Raw genomic sequence first — 17,021 nt, 5'->3', positions numbered from 1 at the left:
AAATACAACTAAATAATAATACAAGCATTAGAGGACACACAACATTTCCCCTCTTTGTGGAAAGAAAATGAAATTTCCTCTGGGGTAAAAAAATGAATTTAATAAACCTGCAACACAGGTAACACATGAATTGTTCCTTGTCTCTATGCAGTACTGTTTAAGAAATAACAAACACAACCAAGAAAATAACATTGTGTGTACATAACCAAGAGTGTTATTACTCATAGACTCTAGCCAACATTATTATGTATTATCCTGCATAATAGAACATCAACACAACCCAGGTGTGTTTCTACATTTAGAAAACTGCAAGATATTTGTATGCAGTCTATCTTGAGACCCATAATTAAGCAGTCACATAATCCTGCATCCAAGTAGGCTTCCTTCTGACTCGTGGACAGTCTGGAGAGGATAGAAGAGTGGGTGGAGCAGGAATGTCCTGTGGACTTGGAACTGTAGAGACATCAGGAGCTAGATGGCAGGCATTCCATCTTCGACCATCCTCCAGTAGGTATGTGATTGGGTCATCTTTTTCTTGATTCGTTGTTGTTTGTCAAACTTCGGGTGAGCCTTGGGCACATGGAAAGGTGTTTTCACTCGCACACGATCCCCCTCTTGAAAAGACGGAGTGTGTGCACCTCACTTCTGATCAGCATATGACTTCATCTTGTTTTGATGGTGTGTGACCTTCCTTCGTACTTGCTCATCCGAGACATGGTCAACACGTGAGGGCGGCAGAACACTCAACTTCGTACACATCCTCCGGCCATGCAGTAGTTGAAAGGGAGAAACACCAGTAGCTGCATGCAGTGTGGCACGATAAGTCAGCAGGAAGGCAGTAAAGGCAGGTTTCCATGGCTCAGACTGTGAGATTGCCATTTGCACACTCTGTTTCAGGACACGGTTGAAGCGCTCGATGGTCCCATTTGCAGCAGGGTAGTACACTGAGACTCTGTAGTGTGCAATGTCCCGTTCAGCCAAGAAAGTAGCAAAGTCAGCAGATACAAACGGAGGACCATTATCCGTTACTATGGCTTCAGGGTTGCTATGTCTGCTGAAGACAGTGGAGAGGAAGGACGTAACATCCTTTGTTGTGACATTCGCATAGAAACTGACCTCTGGCCACTTGCTGTAGTAGTCGACCAGGGTGATGGCGTATCGACAGTCCCACGTAGCTGTCTCAAAAGGCCCGACAATATCAATAGTCAGCTTTTGCCATGGCCTATCTGGGAAAGGCACTGGCTGAAGTGGAGCAGGGCGAGGCATCGCAGTCTTGTCGTTAGACTGACAGGGCTCACATGACTGGATTGTAGAGTGGACCAGGGTATCCATCTTTGGCCACCAGTAGTACTCTCTCAGGCATTGCCTTGTGCGTACCACCCCTTGGTGCGTTTCATGTGCAAGGGCTACAAGAGTAGCGCGTAAGGAGACCGGCACAACCAGACGCATTCCTCGAAGCACCAGTGAGTCTTTCAATGACAGTTCATAACATATGTGGAAGTATGGAGCAACATCACATCTGGACTCAGTGCTTTCACTTTCCTTGGCCAGCCCCGAGCAATCTGTTCACGGATTGCAGAAATCTCCCTGCACGAAGCAGCAGCAGCCTCGAAGTCAGCAATGGGAAAAGCACCAAGAGCAGCAGTGACGAGGGCAACCAGTTCTGGCTCAGCATCCAGAGCAGGATCGGCAGGTACAGGTAGAGGAAGACGGGAGAGGCAGTCAGCAGTGGAGTTCTCAGATCCAGGATGGTAGACCACATCATAGTCATAGGTCAAGAGCCTGGCAGACCAGCGTGCAATTCGCATTCCAGCACGGCCTATACCTTTTGTGGTAAGCAGGGTTGTGAGGGACTGATGATCAGTACGTAAGGTAAATCTACAACCCCACAAATATGTGCGCCACTTCTCAACTGCCCAGACACATCCCAGCGCTTCTTCTTCTACAGTGGAGTATTTGCGTTCTGCTTCAGTGAGGGTCCGGGAGACAAAAGCCAACGTGTGTTCTGTGCCGTCAGGGTGAAGCTGGGTCAGCGCAGCTCCTAAGCCGTAATCTGAGGCATCAGTGGACACCACTGCTGGCAGGGATGGGTCGAAGAGGGCAAGGGCGGCACTGTTCACCAGGAGTGACTTCACTTTCTCAAAGCTTTTCTGTGCCTCAGCTGTCCATTGAAAATCAGTCTCTTTTCTGATGCATGCACGCATCGGCTCCGATTCTGTCGCATAGTTCGGGATGAACTTTGAGTACCATGACAACAAGCCCAGAAAAGAGTGCAGTGCATCAGCGTCTGTTGGAGCTGGGACGTTCAGAACAGCTTCAGGGTGTTCTTTGTCAGGCGTGATGCCTTCGGCAGACACCACGTGACCCAGGAAGAGTAGACTCGACTGAATAAAGCAGCACTTTTCTTCGTTCAGGAGTAAACCTGCCTCTTTCAGATGGTGGAGGACTTTCTTCAGACGAGCATCATGTTCTGTGCTGTTGGCTCCGTAGATGATGATATCGTCAAGATAATTTTGCACTCCCGGCAGACTTTCCAGGATGGTAGCCATCATCTTTTGGAATACAGATGGTGCAGAGGAGAGGCCATACGGCACACGGCAGTAGCGAAAGAGACCATCATTGGTAATGAAAGCGGTGAGCTCCTGGCTTTCCTCATGTAGAGGCTCCTGATGGTAGGCACTTGCCATATCGATCATTGAATACACTGCGGCTCCCCGCAGAGTGGACAACAGCTCATCTATGTGTGGGAGTAGATAGCAGTCTGTGACGACAGCCTTGTTTTACTCCCATAGATCCACGCACATACGAATGCCTCCTTTCTTGTTCTGCGTAACTGCGATAGGAGACTCTCAGGAGGAAGCACTGATTCTCTCAATCACACCAGCGGCAAAGAGCCTGTTTGTCTCTTCTGTGACAGCACCTCTCACATACAGGGGCAGTCGGCGCAGTTTTTGTCAGACTGGGGTTACAGATGCAGAAACCTTGACCCGGTGCATGAAGTTTTTAGCACAGGCTATGAGCAGAGGAGAGGCGGATGGGTGCATGACAGGGGCATCTGGAGCAGTAGTAAGAGGAGAAGGAGACATTACAGCACCGCCTACTATGTGGATGTTCAGTGCTTTTATCAGATCCATACCTAGCAACGGCGTTCCATTCTCCATGATAAAGAAGTCTGCTGGAGCGGTGATGTCATATATGGACACCGTAGCTGAAAGGCATCCCAACACAGGTATGTGTGTCTTGGGGTATGTGACCAACCGAACAGTAGGTGGCGCTAACTGTGACTCACTGAAATGCTCTTTAAACACAGAGCTGGGCAGTATGGACACCGAGGACTCTGTGTCAACAACCAGGTCCATGACATGGGCTGGTGAGTCTGATGGCTTGGTTTTGACATTGCATGGTATTTTATCAGCTGTGCGGGCAGACCCTTGAATGCATAGATCAGCAAGTTCCGGAACCTCCACTTCTCGCACTGGATGGGTGGGAGCACAGCAACACAATCTGGCAAAATGTCCCTTCTTGTGGCAGGTTTTGCAGGTTGCTTTAGCAGCAGGGCATGAGGGTGCATTTGCTAGATGGCCGTCAGATCCACATCTGGAACTTGTATGAGAGGACTTTGCAGTCGTAGCGGTAGGTGCATGTGTAGACGGCTTATTCTGGTACTGTGGCCGACGTGATTTCTTTTGCATAGCTTGGACTTGTAAGTTGGGTTTTTCTCCAACCATGCATTTAGCCTGTTCAGCTGCAGACTCCATCTGTGTGGCAGTTGTGATAGCCTTGTCTACAGTGAAGTTAGGCTCTAGCAGCAGCCTGTCTCTAATGCGTGCATTTGAGACGTACTCAATAAGCTGATCACGCAACATCTCATCACTTTTATCTCCGAAGTCACATGATGAAGCAAGCTCTCGTAAAGCAGCCACATACTGAGTAACAGTCTCGTGTGGGCCTTGAACTCGTTTTCGGAATGTGTGGCGTTCCACTACCACATTAGCCATAGGAGTGAAATGTGCTTGTAGTGCAGCAACAACAGCAGAATCATAATCATCACCTGTATGTGGCAGCGACTAAAAGTTTCTCTGACCTTCGGTTCCAAGGCAATGGAGGACTGCAGTCCGCTCGTCACCTGGCTGGGAGGTTCGTACCCCAGACTCGCCGTAACCGGTCCCGGCCAGAGCGTCCACGGGGTAAGGCATTCATTAGGCCACCCTTACCCGAGGGATAGCGGGTGTAGATCGGTGTAGTGTTCGGGGACTCGTCGTTCTCCAGCGACCCCTCTGGCCCATCCGGGCGCCTGCAGCCAAGCAGCCGAAAGCATTCTCCCTGCGCCTCCTTCGCGGCCTGAAGGTGACGCAATCCGTGCGAGGAGGCTTCAGCGTGTAAGATAGCGAGAGCAGCGACACGAGTGTGAAGGAAGCTGGTGTTACGACTATCTCCTTCCTGTGGAAACGTGAGCCGGGGGAGTTATTCCACAAGAGTTCCGGCCATATGCCATTGGGTTAGTCGGGTGGGATAAGGAGGAAAACTAGAAATACATTTAAAAAAAACAAAAACAAAACAAAACCAAATAGGTTGAAACCAGATGGTTTTGGGTTGTTTTCTTTTGCAAGGGGGGGAGAGATGTTAGAAGTGACGGGGGTTGTATTTGCCTTTTCCCCTTCTTCCCTTTCCTTACGTACTCGGGCTGGTTTCCATGGAGAAGGGATTGGAGGCGTGGTTAAACGGTGTGCGGCGCGGGCGCGCCCGCCGGCGATATTATGAACCCTACATAGGCCTCGCCAAAATCCCGTTTCTGGCTTTGTCACGTGTGCGCCACCGTAGCAACGCGAAAATATGTTGTTATGGGGTTAGCGCTCATCAAGGAAACGCTGTACACCCACAATTTAACCTGTCTAAGTTATCCACAATCAACATTAATATAATACCAATAACGTATCCAAGGAGCAGAGGCAGACCTTGTAACCTAAAATTGTTAGGTTAGTCAACTTAAGGCTATTCTTTCCCTCACAATCATAATTTCAACCCCATGGTTCACTTTTTAGACGATTCATAAGTTATGTAACTTAATATTTTGATTATTTTTAATCAAAACCAAAAATAATCTAGACTTCCTGCTTAATTTCGTTTTCAGGGCAAACACTTAAATCATAAGACAAACATCCTAGTCATGTCTTTCACTTCATTTACCAGAAAGTTTACATTTTCTACTAATGAGGATCATGAACAGAGGAGAGCACATAAGACTGCCATTTTAATTATTATTTTGCCACTAGGGGGAGAAATTTACTAACTTTGGCGACCAAAATTGAAGGTAGCTAACGTTAGCTTTGCTTCGCACCGAGTTGATAGTTGATTGTTTCCTTAGCAACGCAGCGGAAATCCGGCGTCCGTTCGCGAGATTTGGGACAGGGTACGGGATTTTGGCGAGGGCTATGTAGGGTTCATAATATCGCCGCCCGCCGGATTGAACTAATGGCGGCAGTTTGCGTACGTACGCCTCAGGATGCGCCATTTTGAACACGCTGTCCGGCAGCACAAGCCCACACCTCTCCGGCTCAACACCGTCAACCCAGACTGAACTAACCGACCAAGACGGTGTCCGCCGCTTACGGGAACCTGCTAACTGCTAGCCTGCGACCCCGGTAAGCTAGCCCACCTCCTGGCCGTGTCTCTAGTCTTGGGAATCGGTCCTTTCTGTTTCCTCCCTCGTTTTTCATCTTTTCTACACGCCCCAGGTTAGGACTAGTATCGCTATTAGATGCCGAACCCTGAACCCGACGAGTCCGCGACAGGACACCAGTTTAAAATGGTCACTCGGCGTCCCCCGACTAATGTGAACACAGGTAATCTAATCTAATGTAACGTGCATGGATAAGAAGACACGCTGGCCGCTGGCTGGCGGGTCTGACCCTTTAGTCCAGCGGTTAGCGGTGCCTCCTGCGGTGCGGGCGGTACGGGTTCGCGTCCCGGCCGCGGCAGTTCCTGTGGTTGCGTTGTCCCCCGAATTCGCTACAGTATTACAAACCGTACGGGAGCTGGCAGATGAGCCGTCCGGCAGAAGCTTCGCCGCTTCGTCGTCGTGTTTCAGCCCCTTTCCCTGTTGCAGTAGGGGCGTGTTTGTGTTCATCCTACCCGGTCAAACATGTCGCCAGCGTGGAGAGTCACTCCAGCCGTGGTTAACGTCCCAGTTAGCAGTACGGATCACGACTCCATAGATCCGATGCATCCCATGCTTATTGATGGAGACCAAAAAAAATCCTCGATTTCAATTCATGGTCGCACGTCTTGTCATCAATCAACAGCACAATTTGTTGAAACTCGTCGTGCAGTCAGCTCGTCTAACTTAGGCCAGTGTTTCTCAACCGGGGGTCCGCGGACCCCTAGTGGTCCGTGGTGTAATTGCAAGGGGTCAGTGAAAATAAAATATCTTTAAAAAAAAGATCCTATGACATTTATAGAAATAGGATTATTTTACTCAGATGTGACTGAGACCTTTATCTACCTAAACTATAAAGGGTAACAGGACTTTTTTCTCTAATTACATCTGTTTCACAAGTGTAATTTATTGTATTTTAATAAGAGATCTCGCTCCCGTTTGCATTGTTAAAAGTTACTGAATACATATTCTGTTTTGTTACATATATCTGAAAGTTACTGAATACATATTCTGTTTTGTTACATATATCTGAAAGTTACTGAATACATATTCTGTTTTGTTACATATATCTGAAAGTTACTGAATACATATTCTGTGTTGTTACATATATCTGAAAGTTACTGAATACATATTCTGTGTTGTTACATATATCTGAAAGTTACTGAATACATATTCTGTTTTGTTACATATATCTGAAAGTTACTGAATACATATTCTGTTTTGTTACATATATCTGAAAGTTACTGAATACATATTCTGTGTTGTTACATATATCTGAAAGTTACTGAATACATATTCTGTGTTGTTACATATATCTGAAAGTTACTGAATACATATTCTGTGTTGTTACATATATCTGAAAGTTACTGCATAAGAATTCTGTTTTGTTAACTATATCTAAGTTACAACTGAAAGCTCTTATTTTTGCCCCAAAGAGTGAATAAATGCTATAATGCAATTTAAAATGCAGTTTCTACTGTTTCTATCAAATTGCAACCCCCCTCCCCCAAGATCAGGTGGAGGGGTCCTCAGGGTAGATCAAAAATACGCAGGGGGTCCAGGACCCCAAAAAGGTTGAGAACCACTGACTTAGACGTTCCTGCACATTTCACTCCAGTTTAATTTCTAAGATTTCCAGGGTGGGATTGGTCTGGCGACGTGCTGCCAGATGTTGCAGCAAACCAGGGTCGTGGAAAATCTGTCAGATTGAATGAATTTCATGGGAGAGAGATCCCTCCTGTTGCCCTCCCTGAGGGTTCTCCCTGTTAAAGGGGGTTTGTTAGGGAGTTGTTCCTTATCCGATGCCAGGGTCTAAGGGCAGGATGTGTTGCTGTAAAGCCCCTTGGGGCAAATTTGGCATTTGTGATGTTGGGCTATACCAATAAAATTGACTTGACTTGCCTTCCTGCTAAAACTTGATGTGCATGTAACACTGGGTCATTGTTCTCCATCAGCAGCTGGTTAGTAAAGCCTATGACGCAGAGCTCTAAAGGTACGAAACCCAAGGACAGTCAGAACTAACCAAGGACTGCCTCAAAGCTCAGCAACCCACAAGTCCTCTGATGGAAGGGATCACACACAGATGGTTTAACTTGAAGCACACCACTTCCGGTCAGTTTGTTAAATACGTTCCCTTTTATGTGTCGTCTCGCTCCCCCTCTACATTGCCTAGGCTCTGCTAAAGGTGACAGAAAATGTGTCCCAAACTTTTGTGTACTGTTTTTCTTTCAATGTCAACAAAATTAAGATATACTGTTTGCGTCGAAAGAAAAAAGAATGCCAAGTTTGGTTTCCTCTCAATAAAAACACCATTATAAAAAAAAAAAAAACAGAACAAGGATACCTTTCAATACACATTTTTAGATTTCCTCTAAACAAAACATACCTTGGACAGAGATGTGTAAATGGAACAGGATCAATGGCAATAGCTTTACGGACTGCATATTACAGAATTTCAAGAGATACGTATGTTTGGTATGTCGTGGCAATTATTTCATTCCACTCTGACATTAAATTAGGAGCGAGACAAAAATCTCGTACAGTATTGTCACATTTTTAATATGTTCAATGAACAGACGCACAAGCCCAGACACTCGAATGCGCGCTGTCATCTCAGAGCGCACTCCCTTTATGCCAAGCGACACAAACATGCCCATTGCTTCAATCATAATGGTATGTACCCAGAGTCTCTCCCGCATCCTGGTCGGAAGAAGGAGCTCATCTTTATTGCTGGACTGTCATCCTAATATCAGAACTTGCTCAGAGTTCATAGGTCAGGTCTCCCCTCATCCTCATCTTCCAGCTCATAATTCTCCATGATCGTCCCTTCAAGCCTTGTCACCCTTGAATGAACTTTGCAGATGTTCCTCTGGCATCAATCAACAGTCAATCACAGGCCTTCACTAGTTCACACAGGAGAAGGCCCTTTATGGAACCACCTTTGACCTGCTACACATGAGCCTCAGGCATCCATTCAAACAATGTGAACCTAGTACATCTGATACATGGTTTCAAGATTAAAAGTAAGCAACATTCATATATGAATTGCCCTCACAGTATGACTAATTTAGCCTATGCTGATGCTATATAATGGTTCTTAGGTGTTGGAGGAATGATACCTGACTTATATTGTGTGTGTATGTGTACACTAAGGAGCAGCAATGCAGAGAGGCCGTTCTAAGGGACATTCCCCAAACTCCAAGACTTTCTCCAGCTAAGATAAAGACACCCCAAGAATATACAAGAAAACCCCACCAAGTAAGACAAAACCACTTTAATTCTCAACCTCAGCATCTCGTAATTTGTGATATTGGGCTATACAAATAAAATTGACTTGACTTGACTCTCCTCTTGGACATGAACCCACATGAATAAATACATCCACTTATACGCAGCTCAAGCACTGTCCGTAATATTTACACGTTTGTTTCCCTGTATCCTCTTAAGGCTGCGTAACGGGTTGAAAGCCGATGCAACAGATAATCTGAACTGTAGGGGATGGTCACGATTCTCTGCTGTGTTATTGGTCATGTGGAATTGGGCACGGGTGACCCAAGACCACATAACATTCCTTAAGATCTGATGGTTGAATGGAAATGTTTACAGACACTTTGTCCAACTGAGGCCGTTTCTTCTTCCGCTGTTTTCGCCGACAGGAGGTGATTGGGATGTCTTTAGCCTCTGGCTGGTTGGCCCATTTGCGGCGGTACTCGCAGAAATAGCAGCTCTGGATGACGATGAAGTAGACGCCTTTGGTTTTTTTTGTACAGCGGCATTGTCTGTTGCATTTAGGGCAGTACTTTAGCAGCTCCAAGATGGACTCTTCATCAATAACATGCTGTGTTTCTGAGCTGTAAACGGGAAACGAAAAACAGCCGTTAATTATCAGTGATGGATTGGGGGGGTCTCTAGAGAGCAAAAACATGAATTGTCACCATGAATACTTGAACATGGAATGTAATTGTGTATGACAAGAGGTTTTGGTAAATAAAGTCGCCTACAAAAAATTTAACTGTAAAAAAATATCGGGTGTCTGGGGAATGTAGCGGTCTATTCCATCGCCTGCTAACACGGGGACTGGCAGTTCAAATCCCCGTGTTACCGCCGGCTTGGTCGGGCGACCCCACAGACACAATTGGCCGTGTCTGCGGGTGGGAAGCCAGATGTGGGTATGTATCCTGGTCGCTACACTAGCGCCTCCTCTGGTTGGTTGGAGCGCCTGTTCGGGGGTGGGGGGAATAGCGTGATCCTCCCACGCGCTACGTCCCCCCTGGTGAAACTCCTCACTGTCAGGTGAAAAGCGGCTGGCGAACTCCCCATGTATCGGAGGAGGCATGTGGTAGCCTGCAGCCCTCCCCGGATCGGCAGAGGGGGTGCAGCAGAGATCAGAACGGCTCAGAAGAGTGGGGTAATTGGCCGGATATAATTGGGGAGAAAAGGGGGGGGGTAGAATATGTGGCACACAAGATACACCATTTTATCTGCGCTAATAAACGTTACATCAGATTGGGGAAAGTGCTGTTCATTGTTCAAGATTTACCTTTCCAAGTTTTCAAGGTGTTTCTCATTCGCATTTACATAGGCGTCCTTGCAGTGTACTTTAACTTGAATGCCTGTGGATGTATATCAGTAAAGTCATTAGTTACTGAGTACAGAAGAAAAGATGACTACTCCTTAAGAAATAGCAACTGAAATTCGAAAGCAGTGTTTCCTCTGACGTTTTTGCAAGAAAGTTCCTCAGAAAATAAAGGTAATTTATCGTAATGGTCACCCAAAATCATCACATGAAATCATTATAACTCATGAATGGTAGAAATTGTATTTTGTTACTCATAATTGTATATTAATATTTGAACTTGGGGAAAAATTTTTTATTCATTTGCAAATGTGTAAAAAAAGGAATTGTACATGGACACCTAATTAGATTAGATTAGATTAGATTATTTTCTTAGCCACATGACCAAGGCCAGTGGAATGTGTTTTTGGTACACAAACTCTGCAGCACAATACATACATGGACAACAACAGACACTCCACATATTATCACGAACAATGCAGTCACACAATAACAGAACTAAACATATCACGCGTAATAGTTAGGTGAATGGTGGTACTTGTGCCAGTGGTGTGTCAGGAGGGACTATAGGGAGGAATTCAAGAGTCCTGATGGCTAGGGGGGGAAAACTGTGAAGCATTTAGTCTTAGTGGACAGTGACCTGTAGCGCCTCCCTGAGGGAAGGAGCTGGAAGAGGTGATGAGCAGGATGTGAGGGGTCGGAGGTGATCTTCTTTGCTCGCTTTACAGCCCAGTGAGTATGTTCAGATTCAACTGAGGGGAGTGGGTTGCCTATGATTTTGGATGCCTTGTTGACAATCCGCTGCAGTTTTTTCTGTGTTTGACTGTCCGTGCTGCCGTATCATACTGTAATACTATAATACTGTGATACTGCAATAGAAGAGGTTATGATGGATTCGATAATGGCTGAGTAAAACAGAATGAGAAGTTGATGTTTGATCTGGTATTTTTTAAGCTGCCTAAGAAAGTAAAGACGTTGTTGAGCTTTTGCAATGATGTGTTCAGTGTTCATTTTCACTTCAGGTCCTTGCTGATGTATGTTCAGAGGAATTTAAAAGAGTCAGTGGTGGTGATGGGGGTCTCCGTTAATTTGTATGGGTGTTTTGGGATTAAGCATGCATCGAAAGCCAATAATGAGTTCTTGGGTTTTGGCTGTATTAAGCAGAAGATTGTTATTTAGGCACCAAGTCACAGCTTGGTCTACTGCAGTGCGGTACTGGGTTTCATCATTGTTGGAGATGAGGCCTACAATAGTTGTGTCGTCTGTGTATTTTGTTAGTTTCACAGAGCTATCCGTGGATGTAAAGTGGGTGGTGTAAAGTGAGAAGGGCCAGGGGGAGAGAACACAGCCCTGAGGAGCCCTTGTACTGAGGGTAAGAGGGTGTGATCACCCTCTGTGGCCTGTTCCACAGGATGCTCTGAATCCAGCTGCATATGGCTGGGTCAACTTAACATGTAAATGGCTGTATACAAATATCATTTTAAATGTAACACTAAATGCATCTTATGTTAGCTGTTCCAAAGAACCAGCATTAACAGTACTATTAACAGTTCCTAGTAATGGCTCTGTCTTTCAATGCTGATAGGTGTGCTGACACACCTAAATCAAACAGATCCATTGTTAATGTTATGAGCTGCAGCTGTGTTTATCCTGCTACGCTAACATCACAGAGTACCAAGACCAGCTTGGCATGTTTTTAACCTTTACATGGTTTTTAACCTGAAGATATCAGGAAACACATTAAAATGGTTTGGGGTTAAGTGACTCTTTAAAAGGTGTGGACTAGTGATCTGCAAATCACAAGATTTGCACCACCTCAGAATAGCTGTTAAAGTGAATTCCTAACACTGGTCTACATCAGCAATTACTGTTTATGTGAATATGACTAAAAGCTCTCTTGGATCAATGAGGAGATCTCATTTATTCATACCTCAATGATGGAGTCTTGTAAAAGTGAACGTAGTCACACACCCACCTTTGCTTCTTGTACGGGTAGGCCGGGTGTACATGTATGTCCCTTTTTCTTGCACTTGGAGGTTCACACACTGACAGGCAACGCTGTTTGTTTTAGACTCACTTTCAGAGCATTTAGCAGTAGGCAGATCACTAGAAGAGGCAAACTAACAGAAACAAGGGTCAAGTTAAAGATGTCCATGTCAAAGATTTTATTGGATCTCACTCATGTTAAGAAACATCTCAATTTTTAAAGGGCTTTTATAAGCCTTTAAAATATCTCTCTCAAAGGTTTAACACTCCCTTTTCCATAAAATGTCAAAGATCCGTGGCCTTGATGATACTGTCAGTACTGCATTGTTCACTCTCAACAGGGCAGTTAACACTTACCAGAGGTAGTATGGACAAAGTGGGAGTTAGAAGTACAATCCCTGTTGGAGAAACCAACTGGACCATTGTGGTTCTGCTGTTTGGCAGTTGGAGGCTTGCTTGCTGACAGACGATATTTGTTCCGATGTGTTCCATGGTAGAAGGATCATTAGAAGAGGTGGCCTAACAAACATGGAAATAGGATTCAAGTGTTAATGAAAATGGAAAAATCAGTCAGTTGTGTGCCAACGAGGACTTGCATGCACTTCTGCCGCTCTAGATGAAAAACAATTGTGCCACCCCTCTATTTGCAATGTACCATATCAGCAAGAACACACAAAGGCCAATATGCCATACACATACAACAAACACCAGCAACAACACACAAATGCCAATATGCCATACACATTTCCTTATCCGATTCAAGATAAGATGTATTTCATTAATCCTCGTTGGAAAATTCATCCTCTGCGTTTAATCCATCCAAACACAGGCAAGGCGGCGCCCGGAGACCAACTCCAGTTCTCCTTGCCATACCTCGGTCAGGGGCACAAACCTAAAAGTAATAACCTAACATGCATGTCTTTTGATGGTGGGAAGAAACGGGAGTACCCAGAGGAAACCCACGCAGACATGGGGAGAACATGCAAACTCCACACATAAAGGACTCGGGACGGCCTGGGGTTAGAACCCAGGACTTTCTTGCTGTGAGGTAACAGTGCTAACCACTGGGCCACTGTACTGCTCTTGCACTGCCTTTTCCCCCCGAAGACAATAGAAATTGGTGGCAGTACAGTAGGCCAGGCTACCATTGGCTAGAGAGCTGGGGGCGGGAGGCAGCTGCAGGTGCAAGGTGATTGACACATTCCTCAGCAATTCATTGTGATTACAAAATGCATAGCCTAGCTAGCCTGCAGTTACTGGTATTAGTTCCTCTGCGATTTTGCTCATGAACAGTTGGCCCACATTTCCTTGCCCTTGCCAAAGTGCCGCCCTGGGCAGTATCCTTGTGTGCCTATATGGACATGCCGGCAGTGGTGCTAATTAGTTTTTTCACAAAGTGTAACAGGATTTTGATGTGGCGCAATGGAGTTCATGATTTTATTTATCTCTTGGCTTATTTGTAGTTGGGCGCAGTGACACACAACCCTCTCACATACCTTATAGATTTATATATTATGCAACACAGCGATTTTCAGTGAATCGTGCTGCACGCACAATGATGTTTTTTAAATGGGACAATTGCATAATTGATGTCATAGTGTTCCATGCTCGGGCACGGTTAGCGATCAAGTCAGTTTTATTTATATAGCCCAATATCACACGGCCAAAGTAACGGGGAGTGCAGAAGAGAGGTGAAGAAGAGAGTGCAGGCAGGGTGGAGTGGGTGGAGAAGAGTGTCAGGAGTGATGTGTGACAGAAGGGTACCAGCAAGAGTTAAAGGGAAGGTTTACAAGATGGTAGTGAGACCAGCTATGTTGTATGGCTTGGAGACAGTGGCACTGATGAAAAGACAGGAGGTGGAGGTGGCAGAGATGAAGATGATAAGATTTTCACTGGGAGTGATGAAGAAGGACAGGATTAGGAACCAGTATATTAGAGGGACAGCTCAGGTTGGACGGTTTGGAGACAAAGCAAGAGAGACAAGATTGAGATGGTGTGGACATGTGTGGAGGAGAGATGCTGGGTATACTGGGAGAAGGATGCTGAATATGGAGCTGCCAGGGAAGAGGAGAAGAGGAAGGCCACAGAGGAGGTTTATGGAGGTGGTGAGGGAGGACATGCAGGTGGCTGGTGTGACAGAGGAAGACGCAGAGGACAGGAAGAGATGGGAATGGATGAAAGTAGTAGTAGTAGTAGTAGTCCAATATCACACGGCGTACCGTGTCTAAGTCCAACTGAACCGTGCCCGAGTCCACCTCTTCAAGCGGGTCAGGGCACGGTACACTGAACTGTACGAGTGATTACGCCAGTCAAACGAACTGGGCTTTGGAGGTGTAACGTGCTCGGTCATGGCAAGAAGAGCACAATGTGGAGGGAGAGTGGGAACGGCCCCGTCAATCAGCTTCAGCTGCTTTGCAAAGTCCTGAGCTTTCTGTCCGAATTGCGAAACGGATCCGGCGTTGAGTGGGTGCTGCAGATAAAGGTTCTCTTGCTGACCACCCGGGTCCCACCTAGAAGTCCGGCCAGGTCCACCTCTGTTTGCTAGGTACTGTCGCCGTGCATTTGGGTCGCCGCACATCCAGGGACAGCACAAGAAAACGGTGATGCCATGATACCCGGGGAGGAGGAGGAAAGGATATAGATGGGCGGGCGTCCGGGTAGTGTAGCGGTCTATTCCGTCACCTACCGACACGGGGATCGCCGGTTCGAATCCCTGCGTTACCTCCTTACGGACACAGTTGGCCGTGTCTGCGGGTGGGAAGCCGGATGTGGGTACGTGTCCTGGTCGCTGCACTAGCGCCTCCTCTGGTCGGTCGGGGTGCCTGTTCGAGGGGGGGGGACTGTGGGGGGGGCGTCTGTTCGGGGGGTAAGGGGAACTGGGAGGGGGGTCCTCTCACACGCCATGCCCCCCTGGGGAAACTCCTCACTGTCAGGTGAAAAGAAGTGGCTGGTGACTCCACCTGTATGGGAGGAGGCATGTGGTAGTCTGCAGCCCTCCCCGGATCAGCAGAGGGGGTGGAGCAGAGACCGGGACGGCTCAGGAGAGTGGGGTAATTGGCCAAGTACAACTGGGGAGGAAAAAAGAGGGGAGGGGGGTGGGTATAGATGGGCTAAAGTAGAATGATTAAAATGATTGTAGATAATAGCTGGGAGATGGAGCAGATGAAGGCGAGCAGGAACCAGCCCCGGTGATGGTCGCCCCGGTGATGGTCGCCCCTCTCATCCTGCACCGCGCACACACACACACACACACACACACACACACACACACACACACACACACACCTGTCTGTCTGCACGTGTAGTCACGTGTCACTACTAGCCTGGATCGATAAGGGCGGAGTCCAGACGCGAACACGGATGAAGCAGTCTCCTCTTCTTCTCCCCCCCCCCCCCCCCCCGTGTACTGGGCGGTTGGCATGCGCCGTTCTAAGAAGCCGCAGCTAGCGGAGCATACTTACAGGCGGTGACCCCGAAGCTCCGGACCGGCCCAACAAAGTGGGGATCGCCCCGTCTTTCAGGAGCAACCGTGTGCAAAACCCGGCGGTGTACTGCGTCCAGTTCAGGAAGCAGTCCTCGGTGAAATGAAGGGAGCACAGCACCAGTTTGGGGTTGGGACTGGGGCTGTGCTGCTGCCGCTGATGATGATGATGAGGATGAGTCGTGCGAGAAAGGAACCTCAGCCACCGGCTCTTCCCCTCCTCCTTCTTCGGAAGTCCGTACAAAGGGAACTTGCCTTCGCATCGAAGAAAACAGCGTCTCCTCGACATGGTGATACGCGGTCCCGCCCCCTTCTTCCTCGGCGGTTACTATACCGGAAGTAGAGCAGTATACGAAAGTGGAAGTGACGTCATAACAACACCAAATTTGCAGTCTTTTTGTTGTTGTTAACGTTACGTTAACGTTCCCTGCGAGTTGTCGTGAGGAGAGTCATCTTTCTGACAGAGGTGGTAAAACCCAGTCCAGAAAGTAAAAAACCCTAACCGGGTCTTTACTCCATCCACGTATTAAACCAGCTGATTTGAGAAACTAGTCAGTGCAACCTGATGGTTTAGTACATGGGTGGAGTGAAGACAGTTAGGATTTTTACTTTCTGGACCGGGTTTTTCCACCTCTGCTTTCTGATGTCGCTTTGAACTTTCTAGGTTCAAGGTGACGTCATAGGTCGCTCAGAGGCCCCTGCTGCCGAGCGACCCGGTCCCGGCTCTGTTCTGTCCTGGCCCCGCAGTGGTGGACCGAACTCCCCGCTGATGTCAGGACAGCGGAGTCGCTGCCCATCTCTCACCGCAGGTTGAAAACTCACCTCTTCAAGAACCGCTACCCTGTTACTTGTTCTCAGCACTTATTGTATTCACTCATTTAAACAAAACCTCTTTCTTGCTCTTTTACTTTAGCAACACTGGTGTTGCTCTTAGATGCTTGTTTAGAGAGCAGATGCACTTATGACCTCTGATGACCAGTAGTTCTCCTGATCTCCTACGTTAAATTATGCTCTTATTTTAAGTCGCTTTGGATAAAAGCGTCGGCTAAATGACTGTCATGTCATGTCATGTCATGTCATGTCATGTCATGTCATGTAGTAGGTGATCCGTAAGGGCAGTTTGAACATGACTGATTATGACCAAATCTGAATCAACCAGTACTGTATTAGTGATAAAACACCAGGCCACCAACTAATTGGATTAATTCACTCCTGATATAACAGAGGAACATTTTGCTAAAATGGTAAGTTTCTTTTTTAATGAGTCAAAACTTAGAAATATTGTTTTTTGGTGGTGTTTATAGGTATATATTTGAGCCCTT

The 17,021-nt window shown here is 46.7% G+C and overlaps 1 protein-coding gene across 1 annotated transcript; it reads right to left on the bottom strand.

Moving 5' to 3' along the window:
• Positions 1-8,212: 8,212 nt before the first annotated feature.
• Positions 8,213-16,028, bottom strand: LOC130113370 (uncharacterized). Its single transcript, XM_056280957.1, has 5 exons — positions 15,680-16,028; positions 12,576-12,737; positions 12,208-12,352; positions 10,197-10,269; positions 8,213-9,507 (listed from the first exon to the last, which is right to left on the bottom strand). The coding sequence occupies exons 1-5, from the start codon at positions 15,986-15,988 to the stop codon at positions 9,177-9,179; spliced, it is 1,020 nt and encodes a 339-aa protein (XP_056136932.1). The 5' UTR covers positions 15,989-16,028; the 3' UTR covers positions 8,213-9,176.
• Between the last annotated feature and the right edge of the window lie 993 nt (positions 16,029-17,021).

This window comes from Lampris incognitus, chromosome 5 (genome assembly GCF_029633865.1).
Source record: "Lampris incognitus isolate fLamInc1 chromosome 5, fLamInc1.hap2, whole genome shotgun sequence".
Lineage (NCBI taxonomy): Eukaryota > Metazoa > Chordata > Actinopteri > Lampriformes > Lampridae > Lampris > Lampris incognitus.
This window is presented reverse-complemented; position numbering and strand designations above follow the sequence as displayed.

Bases quoted from the DNA above. Each gene is read 5' to 3' on its own strand.
- LOC130113370 (XM_056280957.1), bottom strand. From the start codon at position 15,988: ATGTCGAGGAGACGCTGTTTTCTTCGATGCGAAGGCAAGTTCCCTTTG. The intron at 12,353-12,575 runs GTAAGTGTTAAC...TGTTTCTGTTAG, and splicing joins CTTTGTCCATACTACCTCTG to TTTGCCTCTTCTAGTGATCT. The intron at 9,508-10,196 runs GTAAATCTTGAA...TCCCGTTTACAG, and splicing joins CACCTTGAAAACTTGGAAAG to CTCAGAAACACAGCATGTTA.